We start from the raw sequence: 16,428 nt of genomic DNA, 5'->3' as shown, positions 1-16,428 counted from the left end.
AGCCAGGATGACTGCGTCTTGTCATAAAGTTTACAAATTGTAGCATTATTATCATTTTAGAAGTCTTTAAATCTCTGTAAAATAAACAGGGCTTTCGAAAAAAGCAGTACTTAAATAGGAGGTACCTTGTGGTAGGGTTTTTAATTAAAAATACTGAATTTTTCTCCATCAAATAATTTGGGCCAGTACAATCATGATTTCAGCCAGGTAAAAGTATCGGATACCAGCAGATTTTGAAAGGCCAGTAATAAATCTGTGAAAAAATATATAATGTCAGTTTCCTTACACTGACTCCTGGGGCCATGACTTTCACAAACTTAACAATAGAGAATGGAAAAATTTATTGTTTCCACGATTTAAAAAAAATCTTGATGACTTAAGACTTGGCCCATATTGTAGCCCTACTCTAGCCAAAAAGACCTAAATTTCAATAAATCTGAATATGAAATTATGTGAGTCTACTTGTATATCAATCTGATTGTTGCCTTTATAATCTGGAGAATTTTTTTTAAAAAAATATTTCCTTGTAACCTTCTGAACTCTTCCTGCACCCTCCTCTAATTCATGGGCCACAATTTAGGGAAATTTGAAATCTATCTTCATGTAGATTTTGTAATTTGTCTCATTCTGGTTGTGTTTTTGCCTATGATGGAAATTTAATAGGACTCATATATATTATAAACTTTATATAATTACTGCTTTTCTTAAGGTCAAAAACAATGATTTAGCCACCTGGGGAGTACAATATTCACTGAGCCCAAATGGCAAGGTAAATAATGTATAAATTTTGAATGGGGGGGGGGGGGGTTAAAAAAATCAACACATTACCTGAAAAATTTTTGACTGGCTCCCCCCACCCCCAATTCTATGCCTGAATGTTATGTGCACCTGCATGGAAGTTGCAAGTGAAATAACTTTCCAGAACTATCTGTATCCATTTGGAAGTTCTCAATCTATTTTTTCAGTCCAACAGGAAATATAATTCCATATGTTCACCTGTTAGGTCAAGTGCAAGTGAACATAATGTAGTATTTTTTTTATTATTGGATCACAACCAATCAGAGAGCTAGGAATTATTCAATCATATAATAATACACAATAATTTGCACAAATTTCAATGAAATTTTCTGGAAATGTGTTCCCTTACTTGGCTGTAGCTGTACAGTAATTGTTTACCCCGTGTTAGAATCAGGTATAGGTGAATAAGATAAATGATTGTCAGAAAACTGAATGTTTGAGGAAATTGAATTCTGAGACCTCGGTAGACCAATGTAAACTGAGTTGTGTTCTTTGCAGGGTAAACCAAAAGGAAAGGTTGAAATTTAAAATGTTTGTCAAAACCGGCAAAGATTCGAATGAGCATATTTTTCATATATCTTAACAATATTTCTTTTCTTCTTGCTACCGAACATTTTGGTGTGCTGTAATAAATTCAAAGTTTTAATTTTTTTTCCCATTGTATGAGGAGCCCCATTCAGGGGCAGTCAAAATACAAGATGCACACCATTCTTTATGCCAAATGATAAAAAGTTAGGAAGAATACTGTAAGAATGCTATATGGGTGGTTCCTCAAAGATAGCCATCAAGGGACATACTTTTAAACAATGTACTCTTCCTCTTGATAATCATCACATTAAAACCCGGTAATACCCAACTTCATAATGTCAAGGTTTTGATATTCTCTACATAACTTCACAATGTCAAGGTTTTGTGATATCGTTCATCTACACAACTTCATAATGTTAAGGCTTTGTGATATCGTTCATCTACACAACTTCATAATGCCGAGGTTTTGATATTATTCCTCCTTATAACTTCACAATATCAAGGATTTGGTATTTTTTCTCTATACAACTTTACAATGTCAAGGTTTTGTGATATCATTCATCTACACAACTTCACAATGTCAACGTTTTGACATTTTTCCTCAATACAAATTCACAATATCAAGGTTTTGATATTGTTCCTAGGGTATTTTGGTTTAATTGGAATGAATGGAATACATGTCTATCCAGTTTACTTTAAACTTTTAGAGAAATGGATAGCAATGCAATATATCACAATATTTATCACAATACGCCATCAAATATTGCAATATATTTCTGGTGATACCCACCCCTATTACTGCTTTAGTTTCAAACGGTTGTGAAACATTATGAAATAAATTCTGATTATGTAAACTTGACCTTTGAACAGTAGATTTTACTTTGTCAAATATGAGCTATCATGTTTGGTTTAAAGGTCAGACAGTTTTTTAACAATTTGAAATCATCAAAATGATTTTAGAGTCATTATAATATCAATTTTGTTCATTTATATTCCATTTCAAACCACAAGAAGATTAAATAAGAGTTAGAGTCAGTGATTGGGAAGGGCTTGCGCCATAGTCGCATTAAAGTGAAAAAGGCGCATTAAATCAATCAATGGCGGCGCCAAGGTGCGCATTCAATTTTTAGCAATGTTAGTTGGAAATATTTTGCGTACAACTTTCTTACTTGTTTTACTCTCGTTTTAAATGAAGTTGATTTTAAAACAACAAATCTCATTGGTTAAACCCCGTCAAAAACTGAGATTACGTGCACTACTCCACGCACCTCTAGGGTAGAGTGGTGCTGAATCGAAATGTTGACGTTATTTAACCAGATATACGGGTAAATTATATCCTGTGTGGGTTCCTTTAAATTTGCTGCATTGCATATGTGGAAAAATTAGATTCAGTTAATAAAAAACGTGTTTTCTTTCGTATTTCATATCTGTTTGTCATTTTTGTTATCACTTGAAATGGCTCTTCAGAATTTAAAGATGGCCCATTTATTTTCAAAATGGCCCATTAAAAATTTTGACAGGTGCGCCATAGTCCCATTGATCTTCTTGGCCTTCCCAATCACTGTAGGGTTGCTTAAAATTACTTTGTTACTTCCATTATCTGTTACACATCTTTGATAATTCTGCACCCTGTAGTGCATCTAGACAACCTACTGCTTAAAGCAGGTATTTGTTTTTCAGGATGTTCATTATAAATGTACTATACTGTAGTAATTCCTCGCCTTCAAATTTCTGCCCCTTTATACAAGAACAACCTATTTCTTAGTCTTGATTGTGTCATATTCAGTAGCAACTTAATTGTTTCATAACTGACTATATCTCAATATGAATCTTTGCATCAGTATCTTCAAAGAGCTTATTATCAGGATCACCACTGATCATGAATTAAACACAAATCTGTACTTACCATATCACCATCTTCAGCATTCTTTTTATTTCCATTCCAACTAGACGAACTTCCCTGAAAGCCAAATTTAGCCATGTGTCATTAAATTAGCATCTAAACGGTAAGTAGTATATGTGCGAAATAAAATTATCATTGTAATTCTGGGCACTTGTGAGAAATGAAAGAAACAAAATAATCAAAACCAAATCCATTTCTCGATTTTTAACTACCGGTAAGATATTTAACTGTTGCATCAATATAATTTTTTTAAAGTTCAAAATTAAGAGTCAAAATTATACAACTTGCGATCAAAACCAACATAATGACTTGTATTCCTTAAATTCGGACTTCAAGCTGAAGTCTAAAATGAGACTAGCACTTCTGGATTGTACTAATATTATGAGAAAGTGAAATAACCCCTCTTTCCAACAAGTTCTTTAATCTCCAGTGGAACACACAGTAGTGTTACTATTGTTTCTTATTAGGCATAATAAAAATATTTGTTACCCGACCCACCCAAATACTTTTTTAGTTGTAAAATCCTCAAATTGCACGTCTATATATTTTTATCAAACATCACAGTTTAAGAATCGTAAGGCCACGTTTCATAGCAGTTTTAGGAGCAGTCAGGTAGATTTTACAGTTAAAAGAAGAGAACTTCAAATTTACTATCTTGAAAACAATTGTTTTTCAAATTTGCCTTTTATATATATATAAAAAAAATTATACATCAATTTTTTTTTTAAATCCTATCCATCGACCCTCCTCTTTATTAGCATGAAGTGGTAAACAAGCATTTTTGTAGGGCTTTATTTTGTTTTGACTTCAAAATTGTTGGGCTGATTTTATCAAAATTTTCTGAGTAGATCCTCTGATGAAGTTATTTTATCTTTAAGAAACTTTAAATTTTTTTAATCCTGATTTGCACCTTGTTAAATTATCATACATCATTCTTTTTTTCTTTCTTTTTTTTTTCAAATGCAAAAGTGTCAATGGTAAATTGGTAAGACTTTTTTTCTTAGCATTTTTAACATATATATAGCCATAATTAACTCTATAAGTGTCCAGGGCTCTTCAAAAATTGGGAGAAGAGGCAATAATCTTCAATGTCACTTAGTACTTAAATTATTACTTAAAATGCCAAAAATTTAGTTTGATTGTGTTTTCTTTACATCCCTTTAAGAATTTTCCCCTCTAACAGAACACCACCATTTGCCAGTGGAAAATTGCAGATTTAAACCTGTACTCTGCATTTATGGCAATTGAGGAATCTTTTCCATGCCAGATTCTACTGTGACACAAGACCCCAGTTTAGATGGTCTCATCTGAAGGACCTGTTTCCACGTCCTGCAGTGGGATTTGAACCCAAGACATAAGGATCAACCCCTTACTATGCAACTCTAGATCCAATCAATTTAACCACTGCACCACACCAGCAAATGAAGATGTTTACCTTTTATCTCAATGGCTTTAATAAACAAAAGTGTTTTATTTTTCCTTCAGTAAAAGAGATATTTTCTGAAAGCTAATTATGTATATTTCACAAATATCTCTGTGGTCCCTTAGTCACTGGACAGTGAATACTTTTTCTGGATTGTTTCATTCTAAGAAGTTCACCATTTAAGTGTATGTCATGGTTTGTTTTATATACACATTACAAAATGACCTATGGACAGAGAAGTATACAAAACTTAAAAAGTTTTCCAAGCTTGTGGTCCAAATTACTAAACGCTAGAAATTCTTTTAAATCCAGTTAGCAATGGCTGCAATGCTGTGCTCTATTAAGAGTTTTTCGGCCACTTACAGATGGACTGGGTTGCTGCTGTTGCTGAGCTCCGCCAGGTGTGTTTTGTGGGGATGAAGATCGTGAAGTTGGTGTTGGCTGACGTCGTAGAGGTGAGGGTGAAGCTTGACGATGATGGGGAGAATCGTTAGGCATGGGGGAGGTGATTCCACCTGGAGGGGGTGGGGTCAGTCCTGGAGGCTGCCCAGATGACATCTGCGGATTCTGAAATATTAACGGTTATTACGATTTCATGACTAGAGATGCACATTAAAATAACAAACAGCTGATAATGATGCACCAAGAGAGATTGCACACCCCTGATTTCTAAATATACACATGATAAAGAAGTATATTATAAAAATAATTCAGAATCATGAATCTCCAACAAGGCATAAAACCTTTATAAACATAATAATCATCTTTCTTTCCCCCCTTACAGAAAAAATAAAATTTGTCCTATCTATATGAAAATACATCAATTTCTGGGACAGAAAAAAAAAACACACACAAACACACTCATACATGTATGAGAAGTCAACTGTAGGGGCAGTCAATTCCTTACTACTTGCTTTTTAGTTTATATGATGGAAAACTTCAACAATACCACACTTAAACTTACTGAATGGCCAAATCCTGCATTTGGTATGTTGGCTTGGCCTGGCCGGGTAGGTGCACCCATACTACCATAACGGGAATTGGGGGAATATTGCCCCGCACCATACTGACTTTGTGGTGGCATTTGGTAATTGGAAGGGGAGTAACCACCTCGTGGTTGGTTTATATCAGACATGTTCTAAATAAAATAAAATATCAATTCTTTAACCTTATCATTTCAATACATTTTTTGCGATCAAAGTTAAAGATTGTAAATACCTGTTACTTTAAAGAATACTGCTTAAAGCAATTTCATAAAGTAAGTGTCCCTTTTGAATTATGATTATATAAATACAAGCAGGCTTTTTATTAAAATGACATCTTGATAAATATTTCCAGGGATTTATCAGTACCTTCTCAGGGGCCAAAATTCAGCCCCATTCCAAATTGAAAATGAGTTCAATTTTTCCCAATTTGACAGTATTTTTTCCCAATTGGTGAACAATGCTCTTATATTTAATTATCTTGGAAAAACACTAACTAAAATTGTCAAATTGTCTATAATTTTCCTATATTTAACTCATTTAGCAAAGCTACAGTTATAACATATTTAAAAAACTGTAAGCATCACTGAGTTTTAATCCGAATTTCCTCTGTTTTTTTAAAAATGGCAATATTGTGTAATAACATAGATTATATATATAATTTATTAAGTTATTTCCACCTACTCAATTGATCTATGAGTGAATGATAAGAACTGTAAGCATTATTTCAGATAGAAAAATATATTTTCAATGCATTTTTACATATTAAAAGGGGACTTTAAGAAAATGTGTACTTTTATTAGTACAACTTTTTTGCAGGAGGGGAGGTTTATAATCTCCAGAAACAGATTCTAATGACCTATATTGAAATCTCATACACATATGTACTACCCTAAGTTGTATAAATACTTTGTACATTACTCATTGAAGTCAAATTTAGTTAGTCTATTCAGGGGTTGAAATATATATGGTAGCCCGACGCCCAGGGCTAGTCATTTTCAGACTTGGGTTAGCTAGTTTAAATGTAACAATAGTCTGTCGGACTAGCAGACTGGAAAAAAAAATTCGTCAGTTTACTTTTGTTTTTCTATGTAGACTAGTTTCTTTTGACTGAGAACTAGTTTAATTTGTTACCAAAAAGTTTGAAATTTTAGCTTGTTGCGTTTTCATTTTGCATAAAAAAAATTGTTGCACTAGTTAGAGGTTTGGGCTAGGAATTTTTTACTGATCAGTATAGCCCCTGGGCTAGTGGGTTTTCCAGGAAATTTTCAACCCCTCCTACTATTCAAAATTGATCTTGTATCATATTTACTTGTTAGGTACTCAAATTAGAGTTCATGCTAAAATGTTTAATGAATTACACCTGAATACATGATGTAAGCAAGATTTTTATTTTTTTCCAATTTCATCAAATAACCAATAATTTTTTCCCAATTCCCTTAAAATGGTGTTTCCCAAAATAGGCTGATAAATCCCTGATTTCATTGCCACAATGCCTTTCAATAATCTGTTTTAATTAAACCCTTTCTTTCAACTTTTAACTGCTGATAAATCTAAACTATCTAGACACAATTTCTGAAAAGCACATGGCTAATCACCATAATGACTATTGTGAGAGAGTAAATAATTTCTTCAGCGTATATCAGGGGTCGTCTCAAAATCTCAGCTTACTGATGTTGTAAATGGAGTCAATACCCTCAACCATTCAATTATGTAGACACTCTGTTTACAAATAAATTCATCCTTTACATTGCTGGCATGTTTGCATATTCACCCATTTCACTATTGTGTGCTCTAATAACAAATTATACTTGTTGCTCACTAACATAAATTTATGGAATGGTTTTATGTTTACATTTGTAAAAATGATTGTGACATCTGCCCTCTCGACAGATTAGTGCATGAGGTCATTCAGTGCTCCAAATGGGATAAGGAACTATTTTCTTTTATCATATGCAAGATCTACCTGTAATTACACCTGACAAATCTATTCTCACCTGTGATAACTGGGCCGTTTCTGAACTGATACACATTCTATCAAAGTACATACATATACATACACATATGTTCAGTTCTTCAGAATTAACTTTCATACTGAACAGTTATTAAAACTGTATGTGCAACAAACAATGCGTACAACACAATAATCCGAATCCTAATGACCAAACATAAATAAATCACAGTGTTCAACAAAGCTCACTTGTAATTCAATATGAATGCACTCTATATATATATATATCTAAAGCTACTTGAAATTCAGTCTTAACCGTTTACATTTCTCCAGGAACCTAATCCTGGAAAACATCTCCATCTTTTAATGCTTCCATCATAATGCATAAAAAAGAACACAAGTTTCATCCACTTTATCAAGGACTCATAATGTATTAATCATAACATATGTAATCATTTTACAAAGGGTATGTTTCCCTAAATGCTGAATTATCCTTACTTTTGCAAATTATCAAAAAATGATTATTTTTTCTCTCCAGATCCTTGCTAGGTTTTGCATAATTTATATCATGGAGGAAGTGAAGCATATAATAGTAGTAAGTGGTGCAAGTGGTCTCCTAAGTGTACATAATCATACTGACCTTCTATAATGACGGAAAATCCATAATTTTTATTTTATAATTGGTAATTGAATATCAGAAGTCCAAAAATTGATAATTATAATTGAAAAGCTCGAACTTTTTCCTCACCCAAATCATTCATGTCTTAAACAACTTCATATAAACATTCGCTCCTAGTTTTGAGTTTACATTGACCTTGCAGTTTGTACAGGCCAGTGGGGAAAAAAGGTTTTGGTTAGGACTGTGTACAAAAAAACAACAGCATCCTAACTTCTGTCTTCAATTTCTATCAACTCCACTTATATTTAAATCTTACTGTCATATGGTACCACTATACTGTTCCTTACAAGTAAAGAAAATATCACCATGTATGAAGTTACTTCATTAAAATTTTTTTCTAAATTAAATTATTGATATTGTAATCAATAATTGACATCAGATGACCTTTAGTCATGGACTTTTGAATCGACAATCAACCCTTTATTAACCTTCAGAATCCAAAAAAATTCACAGATACTAGAATGGGTATTGCCATTTCGAACTGCGATTTATCACAATTTACTTCAAAAATATCATGATAATATGATAGTTTTACATGCTATTTTTAATACAATTTGAAATTATTTCAATAACTTTCTTACAAATATATGCTGTGAAAGCATAATTTTACTTTTTTTCATTTTATTTAAGGGTATATAATTTTTGTATTTAATTCAACAATGGAACAGAATTGACTTCAATTGAGTCAGTTGACAAGCACAATTAATAAATTAAACATCTGATGATTTTTAAGTTTTTTACAAGTTTTAATTAAATATGTATGTTAGGATACCGTTGTTTTTAACATTTTTTATATTTGTTAAAAATTTGAATTCAAAACCTTGAACAAATAAATGTATTTACAAAATTCATCATTTAGTTGGAAATTACGGTATTTTTTTGTCTTTGTATCATTTTTATATGTATCATCCAATTAAAAAAGTGATGATATATCAGTAAGCAGATAAAATTGCACATCCCTAATAAATATATTGTGTATGCACTTAATGACCCTAGTCTTACTGACCATTTCCCTGCAATGTTTGGGGGGAAAAAATCATGTACATTAAGTATGTACATAGAATTGTACTGAATATGCTTTTAAATAAGGACATCATTTCAAGAAAAATTTAATAATCAACATTCAACCATTAAATAAAATAATTCCTTTCTCTTGCTACTTAGAATCTTTATTAATGGATTTATTACTACTATTGTACTTCTGAATTCCTAATCTGACACAACATTACCGTAAGTATGTATCAAACAGGAATGAAATTAGAAAATGGGTCAAAACAAATTTTAACACAAATTACTTTTTCAACATCTGTCATTCAATAATCTAATAAATTGTGACAAGTTATACATAATCCATTAACCAATAATTCAGAATAAAGGGACCTCAACACTGGCAATCAATCAATGCAGATTCGTAAATTGCATTGGCTCTTTCTCTAAGGAAAAAAAAAATGCCACCAAATTCAAATACTAATTGCTACAGAGATGTAAACACATGTTGAAATGGAAGCGTAAACAAGGCATTGTCAGTGAGTGCATTGCCATTGATACTAGACCTACTTATCTTCCTAGCCAATCTGCAAATGGGAAGGTTAGTGAACCTTAATTATGTAACAGATTGATAAGCCATAATTTCAGCATTTGGCGGGGATTATGAATCTGTGAACTGTCAGTGATTCCTTTTCAGTGATAATAAGAAAGAAAATGATCATACCTGTCCTCTGAACCCCGGCCCTGGACTGTTCATGGAACCGGGGTGGTACCCCATGGGTCTCTGATGACCTCCCCAGGGCTGCTGCATGCTGTAAGCTGATGGATTACTCATGTCATTCATTCCTTTCTGAGGATATTCACCATAGTTGTTGGGCTGCATTCGTTGCGACGTGCTGGATGTAGACTGAGTCTGTAAAAGTTGATTGAGAGTAGGAGTGGGGCCACTTTGTTGTGATATACTTTGCCCCGACATACGTTGTTGATATGGGGGCATCATTGGGGCCCCTGGATTACCCATGCCCGCCCTCATCCCAGGCTTCATACCCATGGGCATGCCTTGTCTAGGGTACTGTCCCTGAAAGTTTGCGTTTTGATTCATATAATCCGAACTTCCTGTCGCTCCGCCATGTTGTTCACCAGGGTTAAAATTTTCACGATTATAAGGGCTGTAGCCCTGCATTTGACTAGGATGAACGTTTTGATTCATTCTACCATAACCTTCCATACCTATCGAAGATGGGGGATAATTGTTCATATCTGCATTCATATGAGAACCATCCATGAAATCGCCTTGTGTCGAGTTCATGTTTTGTTGGCCACCATCTTGAAACGAGTCCATTGTGTTCGTTTCACCAACTTGATTCGGTGATCTAAGTTTTTTGTTCATCATAACGCGACTTAGTCCTTTAGCAGGACTGTCATTCTCCGTGTAAACACTTACCAAAACTTGGTGACAGTCGGCTGAAGTCCGATCTATCCAAGTTTTTGTCCTTTTTGTTTCCACAGTGAAGTTGTTTTCGCATTATGCTGTCTACCCACCCAAAGTAAGGACGACTTGGTCGTCGTCACTCATTTTTTCCACGTTTCCTTAGCACACACAATTAGTTTTCAAACGTCAACACACGTGTTTTGTTGAATGTAAGGCTACTGTGGGGAAAACTTAGTCGGATGGCAGCATGGTCTTATCATACTTAATGCTTTTATTCTACACTTCACTTAGCGGGAATATCAGAAGAATCAAATAAATTCATACGCATTTTCAACTATGTTATATGCATGCATTCAAACCAGCTATTTAGACGCCTGTCAATTCATAAAAGTTCTCTGAATCATTTTCTGATCAAAAACTCACATTTTCATCCGGTGATATTCCCTCAAACAAAACAGGGATTTCTTTTTCTTAGATTGTCCACTGAGCGGATAAACACGAAACTTGGGTAGTGATACGGCTCAGGCATTCTTTTCAATACCGCTGTTTCAATTAGCTGTTGCATTTTACTCCCTCTCTATCACATGTTTTTATTTTCAGTTTCTATTTACATATGCCCCTCCTAGAAATCCTTTCTTGATATTATTTTATTTTCATAATTTTACAAAAATTTTAAGACGCAAAAAAGACATATTCGATGGACTTTAAATTCAATTCTTAAATATTCTTCTGGGAAAGGGCGTAAATTGAACTCGCCAACACTGCTTAGGGCTTTTCAAAACTGACGTCAATGAGACGGCAAGTCTAGTATTATTGAGCACGCTAAGGCGAATCTGTTGGTTTTTGCCTTTCGTTAATATGCGTATACAAGCTAACTGATGAACACACGATATTTGACTAATATAATGAGTTGTGTTACCTATGATAAGATTTTCTTTTCCCGAAAAGTAGAAAGAACGTGAAGGGAAAATGAATTTTAAGGGGTAAAAATAAATTTTAACTAAACTGAAGACGGCTGTTCCCGTTATAAAACAACCTCCCTATACACATCCACTCGCGGCGTAGGCTCTGAATATTTCAGTGTTGAGTTCGTAAGGTCGGGATTGGCAAACACAACATGCTATGGGCAGATAACCACTATAATTGACGCTGTGAAAATAAACTTCGATTCGTATCATGAAATTTCCATAAGGGCTAGCATGGTTTTACAGACTGTATTTTAAATAATTGTACTACTACACGCTATAATTAAAAGAAAAATATTTTCAATGGAATTTCATTGTGCGTGCCTTCCTAAGAGAGATTTTTTAATGGTTTAACTTTTATACATGTACGTAGAAGAAATAAAATCATTTAATTATTTAAGCATATGCAATATTACCTGATTATTTTGTAGACATAAATTAAGTAGGGCATGATCACGTGCAAAGCTTGCAGAAAAAAGGAAAGACTCGCAATTCTTTATTGATAAAGAAAAAAAATCTAATAGATTGATTTAAAAAAAGGTCAGTTCTTAATTACATGTAGTTAGTTTATTGTGATAAATCAAATTAATTTAATTCGATTTACGAATCTATTTTCATGCAGAGACACATTATATATAAAGTTAAATTATACTAAGCTTTTCTGAAACCAATTATTTCTTTTCTTTCTAAAACAAAACGCTTCAGGTAAGTTTATTCCAATTAAATCAGTTGGGACCGAGAGGGCATAACAGCAAAGACGGTTTATGAAAGACATTAATTATAACCATAACAAATGTAGCATATATGGATGATTGTATACCAATATACAAATAGTAAATTAGCAGAATTTATGCAGGTTTAATTGTGACATGTTTATTTACTAGATATTCACTCAATTTGATAATTATTGGTTTGTCTTCATTGATCATCAACCATATATATTGTTAAGATAGACTGATAAAGTTCTTATTGAGCTTGAATATACATTACATATATGAACGTCATGCCATCTTAATTATACATGTTATATTACTACACGTAAAAGGAATATTCTTCATAGAGACTGAGACTATATTCTACTCTTGTTGAATCCCCCCCCCCCCCACTAATCAATCGTACGCACTGTCTTTTATTAATTTTCAATCTAAAGTCGAAAAAATGATTACATGACAAATTTGTCAGTAATCATTTTCAACTTAAGATTAAAAATTAATAAAAGACAGTACTGTACATTGTATGTGTTAACGTTTACCTCCCTTTGTTCATTTTGTACTGGTTCCTGGTTTTTATGACTTCACACATTGCATAGAAACCGGGGTCGTGCGCCGCCTAATTTTGATGATATACTATATACAACATAGCTACTTTATGCTTGTGCCCTCTCAAAAATAATGTCTGATGACAATTTTTTGTGCTTGTCAAGGAATTTTTGCTTGGTACTGCCTCCCCAAACTGAAAATGTTCTGTTTGCCCCCCCCCCCCCCAACTGAAACTGAAATTGCTTCCTACGGGCCTGTCACAAACCTATGATTTTTTTATCTTTGTATAATATACATAATATACAAGATCTTCTGATATTTTATTGACCAATCAAGGGCCCCGGAAGACACAAAATAAAACATTATCACAACAGAAAACAATAATAATGCTGATTTGTCTATAATTATACAATCAAGCTACATTGTGTCTAGTGTCCATGATCCTATGATAGTACATTGTATATACATGCAATGGTAAATATTAATACATGTATATATGTATTTACATATTTGAGTGTTCTTTTATATCTCAAAAATAAATTTCCATAACATGGTAATAAATGTATATACATGTACATGTATTTATACATTAGTTCTTTTACTGTTTTCAAAAATAAATTTTCCAAGCAAACGTTCATCTTCAAGCTCCTGCATACCATAATGAGAGCATACTCTAAAAGGGTGAATGCTTGTACATCTCTTCTTATTTATATTATCAATATTTAGCTGATGTATATAAATGTGGAGTTTAGTTGCAAGGGACATATTTCTTCAAAATTTGCGATTCTATATAATTTTAATCTCTCTCTCTCTCTCTCTCTCTCTCTCTCTCTCTCTCTCTCTCTCTCTTAAAAGGATTTTTTTGTTTTTGGCTTGGCAACACCTTTTCTTTTGTCACAATGTTTCGTAGTATCTTACTTGATTTCAACGTTCATTTTTTTTTTTACATGTATCCAAACTATTATGACGTCATAAAGAAGCTAATTAGATTTTTTTCCATGTACATGCGAACTATTATGACGTCATATTAAGAAGTTTATTATGACATCACAATAACGTCATATTTAAGCATTGAATTGTTATTTTTTGAAAGATGTAGTCTCATTACTCCATATGGTGTGTGCAAACAAATTGAGTAACGTGCATTAGCTTGAGTAAATAAAAATCCTTCTTCAATCTTTTGACCTCCCCATCCGTGTTATGGTGTTTTGAATGTCGTAGCTTTCCACACAAATATTTTGCCATGAGCTAGTTATAGTCTTATACGTTATCCTCTTTTCATGGCCGTAGGAACATGGGGGGAAGGGCACGGGGGGGGGCGTGCCCCCCCCCCCGCAATAATTTTGCCGATATATAGAACAGAACAGAACATTTATTTTCTAATTTAGAGCCCATAACAGACAAGTATGAAATTATTACAATAATAAAGAAAAGATATGCCAATGGATAGTATAACAATTTGTAAATGACATTGCTCATTTCAGCAATAATATTGTACTATTTCAGTTAAAGGGATATATAAAAGTGTATGGCTACTACAAAATGTTATCATTTATGAATTTGCCCACAGAATTAAGAGTTTCTTTGTTTTCAGTATTGAGTAACCAAAAAAGTTTTTGTTCATCATCTAATGCCGAAAAATTTGGAAATTTACTTTTAATTGACTGAAAAATTTCTTTTCTTTGATGATCATATTTTTTACATGTTATCAAAAAATGAGTTTCATCATCTACACTGTTAGAATTACATCTATTGCATAATCGATCTTCTCGAGGGATGTTGGTAAATCATCCCACTTCAATTTGCAATCTGTGACAAGAAATTCTTAATTTACATAGAGATTTTCTGTGATGAAATTTTTTAACTACTGATAAATAATTTTCATAACCCCAATTTTGTTTGAGTTTTACATATGTGCTTAATTTACCATCGGTATAACTTTGTTGACTTGTATACCAATTTTTTACATAATAATCTAATTCTAAATTCTAAAGGAAATTCTGTGGACAAATTTTGAAATCTATACCAACTTTTGATTAACAGTTTGACAATATCATAATGCAGATGGAACCTACCCAATCCAAACAATACTGCAAAATTTGTACTTTTCTTATGAACACCAAGAATATATTTACAGAATTTAAGGTGTATAGATTACTATAGTAAACATAGATATCATATGCCCCTCCCCCTTTTTTGGCTTGTCAGGAAATTTTTGGTAGTGCCCCCTCAACTGTTAACTGAAAAATGGCTGCCCCCCCCCCCCCCAAACTGAAATTGCTTCCTACGGGCCTGCTTTTATTAATTAAATGTAAACAAAGTAAGATTTGGAAATGGTCTTATAATATAACGATACATATTTAGCTTCTTCAAGTACATTTAGTGTAACAGACTTTGGTCCTTGTTTTGATCTTCGGGGCTAAGTGGGAAACATTAAAAGAAGAGGAGTTCATTTCTCCTCGCATGGATTTTTGAAGTAATTTTCCCAGTCCAGAAAATTACAAACGTTTAAATCATTTTTGTCCGAGTCATGAGCTCTGTGACCACAGTTTGATAATAATACGAGGATAACACATAATGAGAATGTTTTTTTTCCCCTAAAGGTTTGTAGTTAGCAAATCATTATGGAATATCCCCACGTAGGGGATATGATCCCTTTATCAAATTTGTGAAATTTATTGTTCAGGCCCGAGGAAGGATCTAAGTTGGCGATGCATTTCTATTGAAAACACATCATATCTATGAAACAGGCTGAACGAAGGAACCATGGAGGGGGGGGGGATTTTGTCAGTACGTATTTTACAATAGAAAACGAAGCTAATTTACAGTTGTACAACCTCAATAATTTTGGTAGTACATAATAAAGCTAATTTCCTAATTTACGATTATGCCCGCACCCCACCCCACCCCAACTAATTTCTTTTTACGGATCTGTGAAAATCTTTACTTTGTCATATACATGTATTGAAAATGTGTTGTATCTCTGAATAATTTCTTTCTCGTAGTCATCTATAGCAGGAAAACTGTTTGCACGAATACAATGAGCACCCTACCCTTAATTATAATGGTAAAATTCATGACCTCTGGGTCTATGGATCAAGTCTCAGGGTGGGGCTTACTTAGTCATAATATTGAAAATGCATTGAATATTTGAAAATTTAATTCTTCAATGCGCATGGACATTTAGCAGGCAAACTGCTTGCAAGATGAAAATGTTTGCAGCGGGATTAAATTTAACACTAATCACGGTCGTAGGAACGGGGGGGGGGGGGTAGATGATTTTGAGATAGTGCTCTCTTCCAAAATTTTCTTTGAATATAACATAAATAAGTTCTTAGTTTGCCATTATTTTGCTGTTCATTTTAATGCCAAAGGTATATTTTACAATAATTGCTGTTCTAGGCGTTTATAGCATGCAAAACGCGAAACTTACGCGCTACTCTATCTAACACAAAAGTTTAAAAAAAAAAAAAAAAAAGCTTAGTTGGGAATGACTTTCTTATTAAGGAGGCTGGGGGGT

General features: G+C 33.2%; 1 protein-coding gene across 6 annotated transcripts in view; it reads right to left on the bottom strand.

The window, feature by feature from the left end:
* Window positions 1–11,255, bottom strand: part of LOC133185502 (trithorax group protein osa-like) — a 36,464-nt gene extending 25,209 nt beyond the window's left edge. For 2 of the 6 annotated variants that reach the window (XM_061320771.1, XM_061320773.1), the window contains exons 1-4: window positions 9,977–11,097; window positions 5,617–5,790; window positions 5,016–5,219; window positions 3,233–3,286 (exon numbers count right to left, since the gene is read on the bottom strand). In XM_061320771.1, coding sequence (XP_061176755.1) covers window positions 3,233–3,286; window positions 5,016–5,219; window positions 5,617–5,790; window positions 9,977–10,645 — 1,101 coding nt within the window. In that variant the 5' untranslated portion in view covers window positions 10,646–11,097. The other 4 variants (XM_061320776.1, XM_061320777.1, XM_061320775.1 and 1 more) reach the window with 4 other exon arrangements.
* Window positions 11,256–16,428: the final 5,173 nt, after the last annotated feature.

This window comes from Saccostrea echinata, unplaced genomic scaffold, assembly GCF_033153115.1.
Source record: "Saccostrea echinata isolate AGI-Se365-2 ecotype Australia unplaced genomic scaffold, CSIRO_AGI_Sech_v1 ptg000012l, whole genome shotgun sequence".
Taxonomy (NCBI): domain Eukaryota; kingdom Metazoa; phylum Mollusca; class Bivalvia; order Ostreida; family Ostreidae; genus Saccostrea; species Saccostrea echinata.
The sequence above is the reverse complement of the archived record's forward strand: the minus strand, read 5'-3'. Positions and strand labels throughout refer to the sequence as shown.